Here is a 21879-nt window from a genome sequence, read left to right on the forward strand (position 1 = left end):
CGCAGGAAACGTTTTGGGTCAATAATAATTCACAGCGTGCTTCCCTGCCAAGAAATCTATCTTTAATTGCTGCTTATGCCTCACACATTCTATGTATAACCTTTTTCCAAGTTCTCCTTTATCTATGTAATTTCTGTTGCCACCAGACATACATGGCAAGAACTAATCAAACGGACTCCTATTTGAAAGCGAATATTGAAAGCAATTATGGATGGTGGCTCTCTTCTACCACAGTCTTTTTTCGAAGGAATCGCCCTTACCATGCCTCAAGTTGCCTGAACTTAGAATGTTGACTGAAACCACAGATAAGATATTATCTTATTATTTTTTTAGTTTATTTATTTATTTAGTTATTTATTTATTTATTTTTGACACCGCATAATTACATGCCTTGAAGCGTTTGACAAATGACTGGCGAGAGAAAATATTTTAAGGATTTTTGCGAATGTAAATATTGCCACGTGGATCAGCCACATGTTTCAAGTGGTTTGGCTGTCCCATTCCACAAGGATCATTAATAGGCCAATCATTTCCGGTGAAGACATCAAAATAGTAGTAAGTGGTGTTGTACCCATCGCCAGAAAAAAGTCGTGGACCATAGCCTTGACCACGAGCAAACTTAGTAGGTCCCGGATTCTCTTTACACGTGTCTGTCACACGCTTAACAACCTGACAATTGAGTTTTCCATACTGCCAATCAACCAAACTTCCAATTACCGGATCACAAATCAACCAATTGTTGATGTTGCTTTTGATCAGGAATTGTCTTCCAAGTTGTTTCCACAGCGAGAAGTTTATGGCGTTGTAGTCTGTTTCGTTCAATGGAGGGGTTGTTGAGACAGGGACATCCACTACTTTTTTAACAGCCCAATTCGGTCTTGGGATGATTGCGTTTGAAACATGACTGAAATTTTGGTAATTAGTGAAAGTATAACTCCATGCCAGAGTCCAGCCTCCACCATCAGTTTCCATGTCACAGTATGCCTTGAACGCGTTGTCCTGGGAACCACCGTCAGGATCGATCCAATAAACACCCGAAGGAGATTGGTTGGGGAGGAACAGTCAGGAGGGGACCGCGGACGATTGAGTGTTGCCTACACAAAGAATGTTGTTATTCGCAAAAAAAAAATAATTTTAATTTTAGTCTAGTAGGCTAGGAATGATCAGTACTATCAGATGACTGTGAAACGGACATTAATATTCATAACAAGTTGACAGAAAACAAGTTTAGGAACTTGGTTTACGACATAAATTGTCATACATGACGCCAATCTTGACCTCAGCAATATTCAAATGGGAAGTGTCACGGGAATTTGGCGATATATCAAAAACTCCCGTAAAACGTTTTTCATCGCCAGAAACCTTAAAGTATTGCTTATATTTGTTGTAAATTATCATCCCAGTGTACTAAGACTATCGATGGATGTGTCTGGCCACAGATGATCGGGTTAAAATGGACTGCAACTTGAAAAAAGTTAGGCTAACTGTTTCAAGCTCTCGCGTTTTCATTTACAAAATGCAAAAGAGGAGGTCATATGTTGTTCCTTTCAAGAATTCAGTTGATTTCGTTTTCTTGATGTTCTAGAATTTTTTTGTAACTAAGTGAAGGAGTTGTCGCACCATTTTAACGACAAAAGCTCAAAATCCCATGATACTTCCCCTTTAAAGCAGCATATGGACATATACAGCCTCATGTATATTTCAGAAGAGCGGTTTTTATTTCATGGAACAACCAGTTGTTCCTGTGGAAAATCAAATGGAACAAGTATGTCTAGAATGCTGTATATTTTTTCTTCCTGCTGCATTTGTTTGAACTAAATCTTAGTATCTTGAGATGAAGAATTCTAAGTATCGGTCAGGATATATTAACTTACCCAGTAATGTGGAAGATCTTTCCGAGATGATCTGTTGAGGAAAGAAATATAGAATACTTGTCGAGCGTAAGGTATTCACGAACGAGTTGGTAAGGTATCAGAAATCAAACGAGTGAGATTTCTTATACAAACCAACGAGTTTGGTGGTGGTGGTAAGGGGGGGGGGGGGGGGGGGAGGGAGGGAGGGGGTGCGGTTGTCACTCAAGAAAGTTTCATTCGAGGAGGCTCTGTCATGAGATCCAAACCCCTACGCTTTACCCTCTCAAAATGGTCCCCCTTTTACATGCCTAGTCTGTTCGAGATATTTTGAAGGACTCTTTTAAAGGGGCATTGCCATGGCTATTTTGCTGTATTTTGGTCAAATCTGGTCAAATATTTGACTTAAACGTTTTTGCCAACATGAAATTGTTCTTAGAACACAGGAAAGAAAATATTTAGGGATGTCTCCAAGAAAGAATTAAGTATAATCAATTTTAGCGACTTCTATATAACACATACAAGAAGAATTTGAAAAAATTGGCCAGCGTTTTTTTTAAGTTGTAATCCATTTCCATCCAAGCCATCCCCAGTTACTCGTTTTACCAAACATATTAAAATAATATTTTAACTGTTTTAAAAAACTGAGCAATACAGGAGGCAACCGGGACTGCATGTAATTTGTATTATTATTATTTTTTTGTTTTAAGAACTAGAGTCGATCCAGTGCAATGAACATTACAAACCACCTGTCGTGAATTGTTTCTAGTTTTGTTAGTTTTTCTGTTTGAGCTAGCAGCTGAGCTAGTTAAGGTTACTCTAGTTTCAGCTATTTTCTTGTTTCGTTTCTCTAGCTAAGTTTGTCTCTGGTTAAAGCTAGTCTAAAAAGCGTAACTTTTCTAAACAAAAAAACAGAATCCTTGTCGTGTTAGCATGTCAATATACCTTCCTTGATCTGTTGCAATAATTATGGCAGATCCAGAGCAAATACTACCGAATTTTTCTTCGTTTTTTCTCTGTTTAAGTACGTTAAAGGTTAATTTCTCAGTTTTAGCATAAGTCGCTGGCTGGTATATATCTTATGAAGCTTCAGTTTGTTTGAGAAGTTTACCTTTTCTACATAGAAGGATCCTTCCTGTGGTAACATCATGTTAATATTCCTTGTTATTGTTTCACTGTAAGACAAACAAGCTCCGCTTTCTGCCTTGAAATTTGCACTTTTACAAATTTCTTGCCTCGCACACATCATATAAAAGGACAACAAAGATGCAGCTTTTCCGTTCCAAATGACGTTTTCGTGAGGGACAAACGTGTTTTCTTCGATTTTAAAGTAAACTCCATCTTGCTCTGCTTGAATTGTTGTGACCGCAAGGATCATGATAACAGCTTTGATAGGAGACATCTCAGTGGCGAAATGGAACAAACAGATGTTATAAGAACACAGACGAAATGTAAAATATACAGAACACGTTCTAAAATCTCAAGCGATATTCTAAAACTTCTTTTTCGACACAATTTGACCAGTTTCCACAAAATTACCACCTTTTTGCAAATGCAAGATGGCAAGAAATTCGAAAAATTCAAAGCCAAAACTTAATGTCACAACTTAAAAGAACTCTCATAAAATGGCCATGGAAATTTCCAACCTCAACTTTTAGAAGCACAAAATGCCTGTGGCAATTTCTAAAGTGAATTTTTACAAGGACAAAATGGCCATGAAAATTTCCAACGTCAATTTTTTTTCAAGCACAAAAAAGCCACAGCAATTCAAACGCCAATTTTTACAAGCACAAAGTGGCTGTGGCAATTTCCAACGTTAATTTTTACTAGGACAAAATAGCCATGGAACTTGAAACGTAAATTTTTACAAGCAAAAAATGGCCGCGGCCATCTCCAATGTCAATTTTTACAAGCACGAAACGGCCGTGGAAATTTCCAACTTCAATTTTTTGAAGCACAAAATAGCTACAGCAACTCAAACGCCAATTTTTACAAGAACAAAATGGTCGTGGCAATTTCCAACGTCATTTTTTACAAGGACATCGATTCACCGGACGAAAAGCCACATTTAATATTTTGTCGGCTCATTACGGATTGGCACATATCCTGACGTGTGGCAAAAAACCACCAGTTTTAAAATCACATGCCTAGAAAAAAAAAAACGTCAATGTAAATTAAAAATGTCTCATCAAAATTTGTCTGTGCCATTGTGAACTGTTAGTTTGTACATCATCGCTGAGAGCGGACGTGGCACACAAGAATTAACAACAACAAGTTTAAGCTAAGTTACAGTGTACAATTCTGATCGCTGTAAATTTGATGATCGTTTGCATGATGACTATTTATTTTACATTTCGTGTGTGTTGTTATCACATTTGTATTTTCCATTTCGTCAGATGTATCCTAGCAAAGCTGTTATCATGATCCTTGCTGTTACAACAATTCAAGCAGAGAAAGACGGAGTTTACTTTAAAATTGAAGAAAACACGTTTCGTTCGGATGAAGATGCCATTTGGAGCGGAAAAGCTGCATCTTTGTTGTCCTGTTCTCTGATGTGTGCGAGGCAAGAAACGTGTAAAAGCGCAAATTTCATTACCGGCAGCGAAGCTTGTTTGTCTTATAAAAAAACAAGGGCAAGGAACATCGACGTGTTGCTACCACAAGAAGGATCTTTTTATATCGAAAAGGTAAGTTTTTTTTAACTAGTTTTACCTTTTTTAGATAAACGAACTAGAGACTAGCTAAAGCAGAGAAATTAACCTTTAACTTACTTAAAATGGGAAAAGAAGTAAAAAAAAAAACAAAGTCGGCAGCATTTGCTCTGGATCTCCCCTGATTACTACGACAGATTGAAGAAAATGAACACAACCTAAAAAGGCTGCATTTTAATCACATGTAACCGGTTACCTCCTGCAATACTCAGTTGAAAAAAAAAACCAGTTATATTTTGTTTTATTTGATACAACGAACACCTGGCTGGCATAAAACTCCGAGAAAGACCGCGACGCGTGTTACGGAGAAGCTTCGGCAACTTTCGGCGTTGATCGTATTGGCGTCGGCTTTTACTTCGTTATTATAAAGGTGACTCGACTCGACTCAAGATACTAAGATTTAGTTCAAACAAATGCAGCAGGAAGAAAAAATATACAGCATTCTAGACATACTTGTTCCATTTGATTTTCCACAGGAACAACTGGTTGTTCCATGAAATAAAAAACGCTCTTCTGAAATATACATGAGGCTGTATATGTCCATATGCTGCTTTAAAGGGGAAGTATCATGGGATTTTGAGCTTTTGTCGTTAAAATGGTGCGGCAACTCCTTCACTTAGTTACAAAAAAATTCTAGAACATCAAGAAAACGAAATCAACTGAATTCTTGAAAGGAACAACATATGACCTCCTCTTTTGCATTTTGTAAATGAAAACGCGAGAGCTTGAAACAGTTGGCGATACCATCCTACTTTGAAGCTCTCTGGTACCCCCACCTCTACTTTTATCGTAAGTGTAACACATAGAATGGATAACATATAGATCAATCATCAATATAGCGAAAAAATTTTGGTGATCGGAGTAAATGTCACGTGGTTATAGGGCCACGTCCCTTTGAGGTCTAGGTCGAAATTCTGCTGTTGCCGGCTTTTTTTCGTAAAAATCGCTCGGCTACGCATAGTGCGCATTAGTGCCTTGCGCCTGAACAGAGTTTCAACAAAATCGCAAAGACCCCATTCGAGAAGTTTAGCGCTTTCCAAATTTAGGTCATAATTTATGTAAAAATGATAAGCAAACTTTAGACGATTATATCTACTAAACTATAAGATTTATTCCTTTATTTTGGGGATCTTTATAACAGATGGGTCCTCGCAAGTCAGCAAAAAGCTTTAGGGCCTTGTAAATGCACGCGATTTTGAGCAATGCAAACATATAGAAATTATAGCTTTAGCCATTTGTTCACGTTTGTTAGCATTTCAGAGTCCTGCTCAGAAAAAAAAAAGCATTTTCTTAAAAATTCGTAGCCATTTTTCCCTTAAAGTTTTTCAGGGCCACAATTGATTAACTAACTACCCGGATTCTGAATTTCATGTTCATTGAAAAGCTGTGACATTATCTTCTATAAGCCCAAACTAGAGTAAAGATTGAAGATTTTTAGCGTTTTGGCAGAGTTTGTGCTTTGGGAGTTTTCTATTGTTTCGAGTTTGTCATGATACAGCATTCTCGTTCAGCACGCGTGCAATGACCACGGGTTAACGTTTGGCACTCTGTGGCATTACTAGTTTTAATTTTCTTCTCTCAACAGATCATCTCAGCAAGATCATTACCAGGTAAGTTGTTAAACAAAGTTAAAATGATGCTGAACGATATTTATTAACGAGTTAGAGTTCTGGGTAGGAAATCAACTTGCTAAATGTTCGAACAAAGTTGATTGCTTAATTAAGGAGATGCTTTTCATAAGAAAACTTAAACCATCCCTAAATGTGCAAACAGACTCAATTCGCGCAAAGGTATTCACCTGAAGAACTTGTGATCGATTTTTAATATGCTAACTTGTAGAGACGGTAGAGTATAGAAATCAAATCTTCGCATTAATTTATCCACTTTGCCTTGAGAATGGTGTCCAGATGACGCCGAAACGTCGGCTATTAACTTTAATTTTCGCTTGCTTATGTTTCAAGAAATCATTATTGATCAAAAGTTATTATTATTATTATTATTATTATTATTATTATTATTATTATTATTATTATTATTATTATTATTATTATTATTATTATTATTATTATTATTAGTACTGATTTTCTGCCGGTATAACCGTTTCATCCATACAAATATGGAAGCGCTTTATATATACACGAGGTTGCATATATCCATATGCTACTTCACTGTCGTCACAGAATGAGAAACTCTTATTTTGCTGAGTTCAAGATTGGCGTTATGTACTGATGGGGATTTCTGTCGTAAATTAAGTTTCTAAACTCTTAAGTTGCTATAAAAGTTCCCTTCAGTGCCATTAAAAAAAATACTCGTTTGCCGACCAAAAATTTTCACTGGAATTTATTATTATCGTAATTATTATATCTTTTTTTTTTAAAAAAAGACTTTTTAAAAATAATAATAATAATAATAATAATAAACACTTTTTCCAAATATCAGATATTTTATAGAATTTTGAACTTTTATTATTAATTATATCTATTTCCTCTTCTTTTATGCAAGGTTAAGTTGCATTTTTTTTTTAGAATTTGTAAATGGATAGTGTTTTTACAATTTCCTTGGTATATGTTAATAAAGAGATTATAATTAAGATCACCTATATACAAAAAATATATTAGGCTGCATATATCCATACGCTACTTCACTCTTGTCACAGAATGAGGAACTCCTATTTTGCTGAGTTCGGTTGTAAATCCAGTTCCTAAACTCTTAAGTTGTCATAAATGTCCTTTTCAGTGCCATCTCGGATTTAACTGAACAATATGATTGAGGGGATGGTTGACATTTTTTGACTACCGACCATTCCTAACTTAGAAAATTAATTATATTATTGCGACTAACAACATGCTTTGTGTAGGTACCGCTCAATCGTCCGCAGTCCCCTCCTGCCAGGTCCTACTCAGCCAATCCCCTTTTACTCCCTCTGGTGTTTATTGGATTGATCCTGACGATGGTTCCCAGGACAACGCGTTCAAGGCTTACTGTGACATGGAAACCGATGGTGGAGGCTGGACTCTAGTATGGAGTTATACTTTCATTAATTACCAAAATTTCAGTCATGCATCAAACGCAATCACTCCAAGACCAAATTGGCAAGCAAAAAGCCGGCTAGTGGATGTCCCTGTCTCAACAACCCCACCACTGAACGAAACAGACTACAACGCCATAAACTTCTCGCTGTGGAAACAACTTGGAAGACAGGTCCTGATCAAGAGCAATATTAACAATTGGTTGATTTGTCATCCGGGAGATGGAAGTTTGGTTGATTGGCAACCTGGAAGTGTAAGCTGTTGGATCATCAAACGCGTGACTCCCACCTGTAAAGAGAAGCCGGCGCCTTCAAAAGTTGTTCGAGTTCGTGGCTTTGGACCGATGTTTAAAAGCACAGCAATTTTGAATAGCTCTTACTACTATTTCGATGGCTACACCAGAGAGGACTGGCCTACCCATGATCCTTGTGGAATGGGACAGCCAAACCACTTGAAAAATGTTACTGATCCGCATGGCAATATTTACATTCGTTAGACGGCTTCAAAATAGTTAGCAAAATTGATATTCATCAAAATCTTCGAATAACTGCGTTAAAAGCGTGTTGAGTTGAAATGTTGACTTGTTCAAGGACTTGTTTAAAAAGAAATTTAAAAGAATTTAAAATGAAATTCCGCAGTGTTTCTCACCAAAAAATTATCAGCTGATATTTTTACTTGGAGTAACTTCTGTCGATAATAATAGTCGGAAAGCTTTTTCATTTGAAGGTGTCTGCCATTGTACATATTTTTGTTTTTGCTGTAAGACCATGTACTGTATTTTAATTATGGTTCTGAAACTTGCAAACATGTACTCTGTAATTTATAGAAATAGGCGTGGACTTTTAGTACTGCCTTTCTTATTGGAAGTTGTTGTTTGTAACTATTGCGCTTACACATTCAATTTAAGATTTTACATGTAACTTCTGGTTGAAAATGTATAATTTTTATCCCATTATGTTATTTTGGCCAGACGTTTAGAAGAACACAACGAATCGAAAGTTGTAGAACAAAAAACACTGTTCCATTGTTAAGTGAAGAAAGTAACGTATTACAAATTAGTATATAGACACGAGTGTTTTACTGGAAATACACCACTCGTAAAATTCATGCCAAACTACATCCGGGACCCGAGTGGCGTATTTTCCATATTCTCTCTAGTGAGGATATTGATGGCGTCATTTCCCGCTTTTTCACGGTCAGTGAAAAATGGCGAACGATAGATTTCTCTATATCATAAAAAGAAAATTACACGGTGGTTTGAAGATATGAATTTTATTTTCTCGTGTTAAAAACAATATTTTACGAAGGAGCGCGATATTGTTTTTACCACTCGAAAATAAATTTCATATCTTCGGGCCGCCGTGTAATATCCTCTATTTCTGTTATCAACCAATCATCTGAAGGCTTACGTTAGCCTACATTAACAGTTGATGAGAGTTTGACAGTAGGTTGTCAATCAAACTTCAGCGCGAGAAGTTCTAACTTGGAGATTCTCAACAACAACAACAACAAGCTTTATTTGCAAAACTATAACAAATACAGTATTGCAAAAGCTATTCATAACTAATTATTGATTCGTTTACTAATTCTTAAGATAACTTTCAAAAAAAATTAAGTAACTGAAGTAATCTGAGCTTAGTATGGTAAATCTGGTGTAACCAGTGAAAAAAAAAAATTGCTGAACGAAGATACCAGCGTGTTCGGCTGTTAAGTACGGTGCCTGTTAATGCAGTAGTATTTTTGCGAATTTTTTAACTACGCGAGAAAAGGAGACCTTGGCAAGGATTATTGTCAGGAATCCTAAAAGAAAATTGGTGGTAACCACACATTTTTCTGAGATAATTAAGCAACAATAATTCTAAAAGGCTCTAAAGCGCAAAACAATGTATGGACGTTCCTCGCAAATTGAAGCTTAATTATCTCAGAAAAATGCGTGGCTTCCCCTTATTTTATTATCGGATGCCAATAATTCTTGCCAAGACTTGATTTTCCGCTTAGTTATAAACCACGCAAAAATATCCTTATTTTAGCAGGCACCGCCGTACGAAATCCGATTTCCCGGGACCGTCCCGAGCTGCGCAGAAGATATGCGCAGTACCAAAAGGAGGCACCTTTCTTAACTAAGGGGGTGTTTACATGTGAAACCTCAAACCGGTGCGAGTTTGATACCGGTATGACATTGTGATTTCATACCGAGTTTACATGACAGGAAAACTTCATGACGACCGACGTGATTGTGACGTCATATTGGCTTGGATGTCGAAGACTACACATGCGCTACACGCTCCAGACTCCCAGGAGAGTGATTTTATGCTGAGGAGAACAGCCGTACCCTGTTTACATGACATCGGAATGGGTTTTCGCACCGGAATGAAAGTCTCGCTCCGGTAGAATGACCGGGGTGTACTTGCACCAGTATGACTTGCTCCTTTGAAATTTTGTGCTGATATTATGTAAACGAATACAGAGCCACAAGAGAGAACCGGACAGGCTTCCAAGTGGGGTATAGATTGAAGACAAAAATCGAACCCGGAGATGGAGGGGGGGGGGGGGGGGGGGGAAGGGGAGAGGAACAAAATTGAATTGCGGCAAATCTCTTTGGATATCAACCTTTTACATCTTAAGTGTTCTTCAAGAATTAACCATGTAAGCAAGTCTAAGAATAATAGTCACGGTCACGTGACTTAAGAAAGATCTTAAATATTTCATATATAAATTACTTATTCTACCTTGCATGGCACAATGACAGCATACGCATTTTATTTAAAGAATTGTCTACAAATGCCTTTACAATTATGTTGCAAGACCTTCTCCCATTTTAGAAAATGCATTATTTGACGTAACAAAAGAAAACCAGGTCACTTGATACTAGAAAACACTTTCATACGAGTGATATTGTCAGACATAACCTACGGATGAACAATATGATGACATTAATTTTTTCTGCGGGGATGGTGATCCCATTGGATTGCATTGCACTGCGCATACTTTCTTGCGTCACTCTAAGCGCGTGCTCAGCACACGCTCACGTTGAAAACATAGGGTCAGTTATTAAAAGACAGTTAAGACGGTGTTGAACAAAACCACGTTTTAAGTCATTTTCAATTTTGCCAACAATCATATCTACTACTGCCAATGGTAACAAGAAGGCTTGCATCCCAGACTAGAAAACTATTTATCTACTTAAAATAAACCACTAATAAACAGATTTGGAGGCCCACTGATTGTCTTAAGCCGCGGCCTAAGTTAGACTCTATTTAAATAACTAGCCGATAGTGTCTTCCTTGATGCTAAGCCCAGCCAATTGCTAATTGGTTATTTTCTCCTAAACAAGCAACGTGACCTATGTTTTTTATCTCGTTATTTTAACTTAGCTATTGATATCCTTTCAGAATAATGAAGATTAATACGAGCTTAATACGAGCCTGCCCACCAAACGTGGGCATAAAATAACGACACTGGTAACGGCCACGCAGGTAACGTTTTGGGTCAATAATAATTCACAGCGTGCTTCCCTGCCAAGAAATCTATCTTTAATTGCTGCTTATGCCTCACACATTCTATGTATAACATTTTTCCAAGTTCTTATTTTATCGATGTAATTTCTGTTGCCATTAGACATGCATGGCAAGAACTAATCAAACGGACTCCTATTTGAAAGCGAATATTGAAAGCAATTATGGATGGTGGCTCTTTTTTACCACAACCTTTTTTTTTTATAAAATTGCCTTTACCATGTCTCAAGTTGCCTGAACGTAGAATGTTGACTGGAACCACAGATAAGATATTATCTTATTATTCTTTTATTTTATTTACTTATTTATTTATTTAATTATTTTTTTATTTATTTTCGACACCGCATAATTACATGCCTTAAAGTGCTTGACATTTCACTGGCAAGCGAAAATATTTTAAGGATTTTTGCGAATGTAAATATTGCCACGTGGATCAGCCACATGTTTCAAGTGGTTTCGCTGTCCCATTCCACAAGGATCAATAATAGGCCAATCATCTCCGGTGTAGACATCAAAATAGTAGTAAGTGGTTTTGTACCCATCTACAGAAAAAAGTCGTGGACCATAGCCTTGACCACGAGCAAACTTGGCAGGTCCCGGATTCTCTTTACACGTGTCTGTCACACGCTTAACAACCTGACAATTGAGTTTTCCATACTGCCAATCAACCAAACTTCCAATTACCGGATCACAAATCAACCAATTGTTGATGTGCTTTTGATCAGGAATTGTCTTCCAAGTTGTTTCCACAGCGAGAAGTTTATAGCGTTGTAGTCAGTTTCGTTCAATGGAGGGGTTGTTGAGACAGGGACATCCACTACTTTTTTAACAGCCCGATTCGGTCTTGGGGTGATTGCGTTTGAAACATGACTGAAATTTTGGTAATTAGTGAATGTATAACTCCATGCCAGAGTCCAGCCTCCACCATCAGTGTCCATGTCACAGTATGCCTTGAACGCGTTGTCCTGGGAACCACCGTCAGGATCGATCCAATAAACACCCGAAGGAGATTGGTTGGGGAGGAACAGGCAGGAGGGAACCGCGGACGATTGAGTGTTGCCTACAGAAAGAATGTTGTTATTCCCCCAAATTTTTTTTTTATTTTAATCTAGAAGGCTAGGAATGATCTGTACTATCAGATGACTGTGAAACGGACATTAATATTCATAACAAGTTGACAGAAAACAAGTTTAGGAACTTGGTTTAGGACATAACGCCAATTCTGACCTCAGCAATATTTAAAGGGGAAGTATCACGGGAATTTGGCGATATATCAAATACTCCAAAAGGTTTTTTTTTTTTTTTTTATCACCAGAAACCTTAAAGTATTGCTCATATTTGTTGAAACTTATCACCCCAGTCTCTTAAGACTATCGATGGATGTCTCTGGCCACAGATGACCGGGTTTATATGGACTTCAACTTGAAAAAAAATAGGCTAACTGTTTCAAGCTCTCGCGTTTTCATTTCCAAAATGCAACAGAGGAGGTCATATGTTATTCCTTTCAAGAATTCAGTTGATTTATTTTTCTTGATGTTTATAATTATTTTGTAACTAAGTGAAGGTGTTGTCGCACCATTTTAACGACAAAAGCTCAAAATCCCCATGATACTTCCCCTTTAAAGCAGCATATGGAAATACACAGTTTATGTATATATCAGAGGAGCATTTTCAATTTCATGGAACAAACAGTTGGTCCTGTGGAAAATCAAATGGAACAAGTATGTCTAGTATGCTGTATATTTTTTGTCTTGCTGCATTTGTTTGAACTAAATCTTAGTATTTTGAGTTGAAGAATTCTAACTTGTTGACAAATATCGGTCAGGATATATTAACTTACCCAGTAATGTGGAAGATCTTTCCGAGATGATCTGTTGAGGGAAGAAATATAGAATACTTGTTGAGCGTAAGGTATTCAAGAACGAGTTGGTAAGGTATCAGAAATCGAACGAGTGGGATTTCTTATACAAACCAACAAGTACATTAATGCTGAACAAAGCATTTTCCATGCTGTATTCTAGGATGGTGGTGGTGGTGGTGGGGGGGGGGGGGGGAGGGAGGCAGGGGATGCGGTTGTAACTCAAGAAAGTTTCATACGGGGAGGCTCTGTAACGAGATCCAAACCCCTGCACTTTTATAAACCATTTTTGACATAACACTTTACCCTTTCAAAATGGTCCCCCTTTCACATGCCTAGTCTGTTCGAGATATTTTGAAGGAGGCATTGCCATGGCTATTTTGCTGTATTTTGGTCAAATCTGGTCAAATATTTGACTTAAACGTTTTTGCCAACATGAAATTGTTCTTAGAACACAGGAAAGAAAATATTTAGGGATGTCTCCAAGAAAGAACTACTTATAATCAGTTTTTAGCGACTTCTATATAACACATACAAGAAGAACTTGAAAAAATTGACGGTTGTAATCCATTTCCATCCAAGCCATCCCCAGTTACTTGTTTTACCAAACATTCGAAAATAATAATTTTAACTGTTTTAAAAAACTGAGTAATACAGGAAGCAACCGGGACTACACGTAATTTGTATTATTTTTATAAGAATTAGAGTCAATCCAGTGCACTCAATATTACAAACCACCTGTCATGAATTGTTTCTAGTTTTGTTAGTTTTTTTTCTCTGTTTGAGCCAGCAGCTGAGCTAGTTAAGATTCCTCTAGTTTGAGCTATTCTCTTGTTTCGTTTCTCTAGCTAAGCTGGTCTAAAAAGCGTACCTTTTCTAAAAAAAGAATCCTTGTTGTGTTAGCATGTCAATATTCCTTCCGTGATCTGTCGTAACAGTTATGGCAGATCTAGAGCAAATACTACCGAACTTGTCTTCGTTTTTTCTCTGTTTTTACTTAAAAGTAAGTTAAAGGTTAATTTCTCAGTTTTAGCATAAGTTGCTGGTTGGTATATATCTTATGAAGCTTCAGTTTGTTTAAGAAGTTTACCTTTTCTACATAGAAGGATCCTTCCCGTGGTAGCATCTTGTTAATATTCCTTGTCATTGTTTCGCTGTAAGACAAACAAGCTCCGCTTTCTGTCATGAAATTTGCACTCGCACACATCAGAGAACAGGACAACAAAGATGCAGCTTTTCCGCTCGATTTTAAAGTAAACACCATCTTGCACTACTTGAATTGTTTTGACGGCAAGGATCATGATAACAGCTTTGATAGGAGACATCTCATTGGCGAAATGGAACAAACAGATGTTATAAGAACACAAACGAAATGTAAAATATACAGAACACGTTCTAAAATCTCAAGCGATATTCTAAAAATTCGTTTTCGACACAATTTGATCAGTTTCCACAAAATTAGCACCTTTTTGCAAATGCAAGATGGCAAGAAATTCAAAAAATTTAGAAACAAAAATTAATGTCACAACTTAAAGGAACTCTTACAAAATGGCCATGGAAATTCCCAACGTCAACTTATACAAGCACAAAATGCTCGTGGCAATTTCCAACATGAATTTTTACGAGGACCAAATAGCCATGAAAATTTCCAACGTCTTTTTTTTTTTTTTCAAGCACAAAAAAGCTACAGCAACTCAAACGCCAATTTTTACAAGCACAAAGTGGCCGTGGCAATTTCCAACGTCAATTTTTACATGGACAAAATGGCCATGGAACTTGACACCGAAAATTTACGAGCACAAAATGGCCGCGGCCATCTCCAACGTCAATTTTACAAGCACGAAATCACCGTGGGAATTTCAAAGGCAAATTTTTAACAAGCACAAAAAGGCCACGGCAATCTCCAACGTCAATTTTTAAAAGCACAAAATGGCCGTTGCAATTTCAAACGTCAAATTTTACAAGCACAAAACGGCCGTGGAAATTTCCAACGTCAATTTTTTTCAAGCACAAAATAGCTACAGCAACTCAAACGCCAATTTTTACAAGCACAAAATGGTCGTGGCAATTTCCAACGTCAATTTTTACAAGGACAAAATGGCCATGGAACTTGAAACGCAAATTTTTACAAGCACAAAATGGCCGCGGCCATCTCCAACGTCAAGTTTTACAAGCACGAAATCACCGTGGGAATTTCAAAGGTAAATTTTTAACAAGCACAAAAAGGCCACGGCAATCTCCAACGTCAATTTTTACAAGCACAAAATGGCCGTTGCAATTTCAAACGTCAAATTTTACAAGCACAAAATGGTCAGGGCAATTTCCAGCGTCAATTTTTACAAGGACATCGATTCACCGGACGAAAAGCCAAATTTAATATTTTGTCGGTTCAATACTGATTGGCACATATCCTGACGTACGGCAAAAAACCACCAGTTTTAAATACACATGCCAGCAAAAAAAAAAACGTCAATGTAAATTAAAAATGTCTCATCAAAATTTGTCTGTGCCATTGTGAACTGTTAGTTTGTACATCATTGCTGAGAGCGAACGTGGCACACCAGAATTAACAACAACAAGTTTAAGCTAAGTTACAGTGTACAATTCTGATCGCTGTAAGTTTGAAGATCGTTTGCATGAAAACTGTTTATTTTACATTTCGTGTGTGTTCTTATTAATAACATTTGTATTTTCCATTTCGTCAGATGTATCCTAGCAAAGCTGTTATCATGGTCCTTGCCTTCACAACAATTCAAGCAGAGCAAGATGGGGTTTACTTTAAAATCGAAGAAAACACGTTTGTCCCTCACGAAAATGCCGTTTGGAGCGGAAAAGCTGCATCTTTGTTGTCCTGTTCTTTGATGTGTGCAAGGCAAGAAATGTGTAAAAGCGCAAATTTCATTTCTGACAGCGAAGCTTGTTTGTCTTATAAAAAAACAAGATCAAGGAACATCGACGTGTTGCTTCCACAAGAAGGATCTTTTTATATCGAAAAGGTAAGTTTTTTTTAACTAGTTTAACCTTTTTTTAGATAAACGAACCAGAGACTAGCTAAAGCAGAGAAATTAACCTTTAACTTACTTAAAAAAGGAAAAGACGTAGAAAAAGTCGGCAGTCTTTGCTCTGGATCTCCGCTACTTACTACGAGAGATTGAACAAATGAACACAACTTCACAAAGCTGCATTTTAATCACATGTAACCGGTTACCTTCTGCAATACTCGGTTAAAAAAAAACAGTTATATTTTGTTTTATTTGATACAACGAACGCCTGGCTGGCATAAAACTTCAAGAAAGACCGCAACGCGTGTTACGGAGAAGCTTCGGCAACTTTCGGCTCTGATCGTATTGGCGTCGGCTTTTACTTCGTTATTATAAAGGTGACTCGACCCAGTTAGTTTTTGGCGGTACCATCCTACTTTGAAGCTCTCTGGTACCCGGCCGCCTTTACTTTTATTCCTCGCGAAGCGAGGGCCGAAGGCCCGAGCGTAGCGAGGTTAATAAATTTGTCGGGCCGAGCCGGCCCGAGCGGAGCTAAGCCGCGCGAATTCGAGCGAAAAATATATTTATATATATATATATATATATGTTTTTTTGAAGGTGTCCGCACTTGAATGACGTCAGACTGTCTGGCGTCGTCTGAAAAAAATTTGCATACATCGGAAAAAATATGCGTGCATGATCAAATTTCAACTGCAATGTTCATCAATATTCACTGGATACAGAACTATCTCTCCACAATCTTTTCCCTTTCTTTTAGAAATCTTTTTTTGTGAAAGATTGCATTGAAGAAATTACACGTTTTGTGGCCGCGGTAAAATAATTTTCCGTGGGAAATAAATTCATCGAACACGACAGCGCTGCACGCCCGTTGTACATTTCATCGCGTCAGAAATAGATTTTTAACCGCAAACTAGCCTGTGGAACTACGAAAAGACCATGCTCATCAAAATAGTTGCTATGTTCAGAAACCTTTTAATCTCCTCATTTGATGCTACAACACGAAAGAGGGCTTTCCACCCAGCCCCAGCTTCGCGAGGTTTTGCGAGTCACGTATTTCTAGTCGTAAGTGTAACACATAGAATGGATAAAATATAGATCAATCAACAATATAACACAAAAATTTGGTGATCGAAGTAAATGTCACGTGGTTATAGTTCCACGTCCCTTTGAGGTCTAGGTCGAAATTCTGCTGTTGCCGGCTTTTTTTTTTTCGTGAAAATCTCTCGGCTACGCATGGTGCGCATTAGTGCCTTGCACCTGAACAGAGTTTCAACAAAATCGCAAAGACCCCATTCGAGAAATTTAGCGCTTTCCAAATTTAGGTCATAATTTATGTAAAAATGATAAGCAAACTTTAGACGATTATATCTAATAAACTATAAGATTTATTCTTTTATTTTGGGGATCTTTATAACAGATGGGTCCTTGCAAGTCAGCAAAAAGCTTTAGGGATTTGTAAATGCGCACAATTTCGAGAAATGCAAACATATAGAAATAATAGCTTAAGCTATTTGTTGACGTTTGTCAGCGTTTCAGAGTCCTTCTCAGAAAAAAAAGCATTTTCTTAAAAATTCGAAATAATTTTTCCCTTAAAGTTTTTCAGGGCCACAATTGATTAACTAACTACCCGGATTCTGAATTTCATGTTCATTGAAAAGCTGTGGCATTATCTTCTATAAGCCCAAACTAGAGTAAAAATTGAAGATTTTTAGCGTTTCGGCAGAGTTTGTGCTTTGGGAGTTTTCTATTGTTTCTAGTTTGTCATGATAAAGCATTCTCGTTCAGCATGCGTGCAATGACCACGGGTTAACGTTTGGCACTCTGTGGCATTACTCGTTTTAATTTTCTTCTCTCAACAGATCATCTCAGCAAGATCATTACCGGGTAAGTTGTTAAACAAAGTTAAAATGATGCTGAACGATATTTATTAACGAGTTAGAGTTCTGGGTAGGAAATCAACTAGCTAAATGTTCGAACAAATTTGATTGCCTAATTAAGGAGATGCTTTTCATAAGAAAACTTAAACCATCCCTAAACGTGCAAACAGACTCGATTCGCGCAAAGGTATTCACCTGAAGAACTTGTGATCCTTTGTTAATATGCTAATTTGTAGAGACTGTAAAGTATAGAACTCAAATCTTTGCATTAACTTATCCACTTTGCCTTGAGAATGGTGTCACGATGACGCCGAAACGTCGGCTATTAACTTTAATTTTCGCTTGCTTATGTTTCAAGAAATCATTATTGATCAAAAATTATTATTATTATTATTATTATTATTATTATTATTACTGAATTTCTGCCGGAATAACCGTTTCATCCATACAAATATGGAAAGCGCTTTATATATACACGAGGTTGCATATATCCATATGCTACTTCACTGTCGTCACAGAATGAGTAACTCTTATTTTGATGAGTTTAAGATTGGCGTTATATACTGTCAAGGATTTCTGTTGTAAATCAAGTTCCTAAACTCTTAAGTTGTTATAAATGTCCCTTTCCGTGCCATTAAAATAAATACTGGTCTGCCGACCAAAAATTTTCACTGGAATTTATTATTATCATAATTATTATATCTTTTTTAAAAAGACTTTTTAAAAATAATAACAATAATAAAAACTTTTTTCAAATATCAGATATTTTATTGAATTTTGAACTTTTATTATTAATTATATCAATTTCCTCTTCTTTTATGTAAGGTTAAGTTGCATCTATTTTTTAGAATTTGTAAATGAATAGTGTTTTTACAATTTGCTTGGTATATGTTAATAAAGAGATTATTATTAAGATCACCTATATAAAAAATATATATATATTAGGCTGCATATATCCATATGCTACTTCACTCTTGTCACAGAATGAGGAAGTCCGATTTTGCTGAGCTCGGTTGTAAATCCAGTTCAAAAACTCCTAAGTTGTCATAAATGTCCTTTGCAGTGCCATCTCGGATTTAACTGAATAGAGTCTAACTTCCCTTTGCGACCACCTTTCGTAAGCGACCACCTCTCATTAGCGACCACTTTTCCAAAATACCAAAAGTTTTCAAGTCAAATCACTATAGATGGAACCTCTCGTAGGCGACCACCTCTCGTAAGCGACCACCTCCCGTAAGCAACCACTTTTAGAGATGATTGTTTAAAATTTTTAATTGTTTTTAACCTCCCGTAGGCGACCACTCGACACACAATCTGCTGTATCTCTCACGGGGGAAAATTGTAAAATGTGTCGCTGTAACATATTGGCCCACATCATTACAGCAGATGTCGTATTAAAATCTCACAGCCGAAGCTACTGGAAGTGTCTCCCGAAATAGCTTAGCATTAAACAATTGATAACATACACATGCACTATAGTGCACACTGAAATAAACTTTAATCCTTGTAGGAAAGAAACTCTCTTATCTTGTAAATAGCATGCAAATATGCATGACCGGTGATGACTCTCTCAACCTTGTATTACTCAATAGGAAAATTGTGGCGATAAAGAACGTCAACTGAATTATGTAACAAACAAACAAACAAACAAACAAACGCGAAAGTTGTGGATGATTTACGCTTGATATGTAACAATGCAAAAATGCCGTTTACTGTTTGCTCCTAAATCAGGCAGTCTAAAGAAAAGTTATTACTTTGGGTTTTGATAAGCACTGGAAAAATGGTTAGGTCTCCGCAATTATAATATGTAAATTACCCGAAATCAAGACCCCCTGTGGTCTGACCTCTGGTAAGCGACCACATATCCTCGACATTATGGGTGGTCGCTTACAGGAGGTTCGACTGTAATATGATTGAGGAGACGGTTGCCATTTTTTGACCGCCGACCATTCCTAACTTTGAAAATTAACTATATTATTGCGAGTAACAACATGCTTTGTGTAGGTACCACTCAATCGTCCGCAGTCCCCTCGTGCCAGGTCCTCCTCAGCCAATCCCCTTATACTCCCTCTGGTATTTATTGGATTGATCCTGACGATGGTTCCCAGGACAACGCGTTCAAGGCTTACTGTGACATGGAAACCGATGGTGGAGGCTGGACTCTAGTATGGAGTTATACTTTCACTAATTACCTGAATTTCAGTCATGTTTCAAACGCAATCACCCCAAGACCAAATTGGCAAGCAAAAAGGCAAGCGGATGTCCGTGTCTCAACAACTCCACCACTGAACGAAACAAACTACAACGCCATAAACTTCTCGCTATGGAAACAACTTGGCAGACAGATCCTTATCAAAAGCAACATTAACAATTGGTTGATTTGTCATCCGGTAAAAGGAAGTTTGGTTGAATGGCAGTCTGGAAAAGTCAATTGCCAGGTCATCAAGCGCGTAACAGCCACGTGTAATGGGACGTCGGGGCCTTCCAGGTTTGTTCGGATTCAAGGCTATGGGCCACGGTTTTATTTCATCGGTTGGAACAGCTCTTACTACTATTTCGATGGTTACACCGGAGAGGACTGGCCTACCCATGATCCTTGTGGAATGGGACAGCCAAACCACTTGAAAAATGTTGCTGATCCGCATGGAAATATTTACATTCGTTAAAAGGCGCAAACAAAACAATTATAGACAGCAGCAAGACTGATCTTTACGGTATATTCAGTTTGGACAACAGACCTTCAGGGACTACTAGAATAAAACAAGTAAATACGAAAACGTAAAGTTAATGAATGCGATAGGTTCGTTTGTCGTTATTTCTCAGTGAAATACCTGTAAACAAGCTTTGGGTAGCTAAGTGCATTTCCACTATTAACATTTAACTTTTTTTGCCAATAGCTAGATAGATCAAATGTCGTCAGTGCTACGTGTCTTTTGATTTTCTTTTGCCGTCATAATCCGCGGAAAAAACCCTTTGAATTAGTTGGCACGGTCCTTAAGAAAGTAGAGCTTCTGGGACCATCCCGAGATGCGCAGAACGTATGCGCCGTAGCAAACTATGCACAGGCCTTAATTTTTTTTTATTTGTAGCCCAATTGGACTGCTTGTGCTAGCTGGGACGTTTTGGCCGGCTTTCCTTATCGCTTATCTTTGCCGAATAGAGTTTACAGCATGGTACATGTATAAGTTTAGGTAAATGTAATCTAAGTCAGTGATGGCAGTACGTAACAGTTGAGACTCTCTTGTCGCGAATATATTTGGAACAGTGTTGGGTCTGCCGATTAGCCTATCCCCCTCCCCCGAAGATTAGTTAGGTGCGGCTGCAAAAATTTAAGACGCTCAGCGCATTTTCCCGCCCCAGGCTACCGGGCTCATGTTAAGCTCATGTTGAGCTGCAGACCTGACAGTCGTATGCATTTGTATTTACAGTCGACTCCCGATAGCTCGAACCCTCGCTAACTCGAACCTCGCGCTAACTCGAACCAATTTTCCTTTCCTTTCAGGTCATTTTCTGTATTATTTTACCCTCGATAACTCGAACTCCCGATAACTTGAACGTTTTTCAATTTCCCTTGAAGGTTCGAGTTATCAGGAGTCGACTGTATTTGTTTAAATGCACAACCACACCAGCATCGCTGATTGATTTTATCGTGCTAAAATACAGTTATTAAGGAGCTTAGGCACAGACGAGCTACGGACGGCAACCGGAAGTCGACTGTTTCCTTTTTTGGCGCGTTTTTGCTCCTCACAACGGACGGGAGAAGCTCTTCTTGGACGTCTGTGGCTTGACGTTACAAACGTGATGGCGTCACGACGCTCCAAAAAGGAAAGAATTCGATTTCCGGTTGCCATCCGTGGCTCACGAACATTTGTGCTTAAGCTCCCTATTTATTTCAGTTCTTATTACTACTAGTATTTAATTTGATTTTGGTTTGTACCCACTACAAACTCTTGATTTATCTAAGCGTAACCTTGTAAATACCGTGGCACATACTGTAAATAGTGTAGAGTATCTTGTTTTATACAATGAACTGTGTA

At 37.6% G+C, this 21879-nt stretch overlaps 4 protein-coding genes and 2 pseudogenes across 4 annotated transcripts in view; 3 read left to right on the forward strand and 3 right to left on the reverse strand.

Moving 5' to 3' along the window:
- Nucleotides 1-3659, reverse strand: part of LOC146459020 (uncharacterized) — a 274511-nt gene extending 270852 nt beyond the window's left edge. The window contains exons 1-2 of the mRNA XM_085089865.1: nucleotides 2962-3659; nucleotides 1875-1905 (exon numbers count right to left, since the gene is read on the reverse strand). Coding sequence (XP_084945991.1) covers nucleotides 1875-1905; nucleotides 2962-3252 — 322 coding nt within the window. The 5' untranslated portion in view covers nucleotides 3253-3659. The remainder of the gene's footprint in view (nucleotides 1-1874; nucleotides 1906-2961) is intronic.
- Nucleotides 1-21261, forward strand: part of LOC146459033 (uncharacterized) — a 52077-nt gene extending 30816 nt beyond the window's left edge. The window contains exon 2 of the mRNA XM_085089710.1: nucleotides 20643-21261. The gene's annotated coding sequence lies outside the window, so the exon portion shown is untranslated. The remainder of the gene's footprint in view (nucleotides 1-20642) is intronic.
- LOC146459035 (uncharacterized) lies at nucleotides 430-1263 on the reverse strand (annotated as a pseudogene).
- LOC146459036 (uncharacterized) lies at nucleotides 4059-8346 on the forward strand. The gene is made up of 4 exons (XM_085089799.1): nucleotides 4059-4160; nucleotides 4247-4537; nucleotides 6147-6171; nucleotides 7419-8346. Exons 2-4 carry the CDS (start codon nucleotides 4247-4249, stop codon nucleotides 8084-8086), a joined length of 984 nt encoding a protein of 327 aa, XP_084945925.1. The 5' UTR covers nucleotides 4059-4160; the 3' UTR covers nucleotides 8087-8346.
- On the reverse strand, nucleotides 11502-14227 carry LOC146459037 (uncharacterized; annotated as a pseudogene).
- Nucleotides 15451-20526, forward strand: LOC146459038 (uncharacterized). Its single transcript, XM_085089868.1, has 4 exons — nucleotides 15451-15578; nucleotides 15669-15959; nucleotides 17825-17849; nucleotides 19847-20526. Exons 2-4 carry the CDS (start codon nucleotides 15669-15671, stop codon nucleotides 20506-20508), a joined length of 978 nt encoding a protein of 325 aa, XP_084945994.1. The 5' UTR covers nucleotides 15451-15578; the 3' UTR covers nucleotides 20509-20526.
- Nucleotides 21262-21879: the final 618 nt, after the last annotated feature.

The sequence above is a fragment of the Pavona decussata genome, unplaced genomic scaffold (assembly GCF_977016875.1).
Source record: "Pavona decussata unplaced genomic scaffold, jaPavDecu1.1 SCAFFOLD_223, whole genome shotgun sequence".
NCBI classification, from domain to species: domain Eukaryota; kingdom Metazoa; phylum Cnidaria; class Anthozoa; order Scleractinia; family Agariciidae; genus Pavona; species Pavona decussata.

Excerpts from the sequence above, each read along its gene's own strand:
- LOC146459036 (XM_085089799.1), top strand. The coding sequence starts at position 4,247 with ATGTATCCTAGCAAAGCTGTTATCATGATCCTTGCTGTTACAACAATT. Across the intron at positions 4,538-6,146 it reads GATCTTTTTATATCGAAAAG|ATCATCTCAGCAAGATCATT; the intron begins GTAAGTTTTTTT and ends TTCTCTCAACAG. Across the intron at positions 6,172-7,418 it reads CTCAGCAAGATCATTACCAG|GTACCGCTCAATCGTCCGCA; the intron begins GTAAGTTGTTAA and ends TGCTTTGTGTAG.
- LOC146459038 (XM_085089868.1), top strand. The coding sequence starts at position 15,669 with ATGTATCCTAGCAAAGCTGTTATCATGGTCCTTGCCTTCACAACAATT. Across the intron at positions 15,960-17,824 it reads GATCTTTTTATATCGAAAAG|ATCATCTCAGCAAGATCATT; the intron begins GTAAGTTTTTTT and ends TTCTCTCAACAG. Across the intron at positions 17,850-19,846 it reads CTCAGCAAGATCATTACCGG|GTACCACTCAATCGTCCGCA; the intron begins GTAAGTTGTTAA and ends TGCTTTGTGTAG.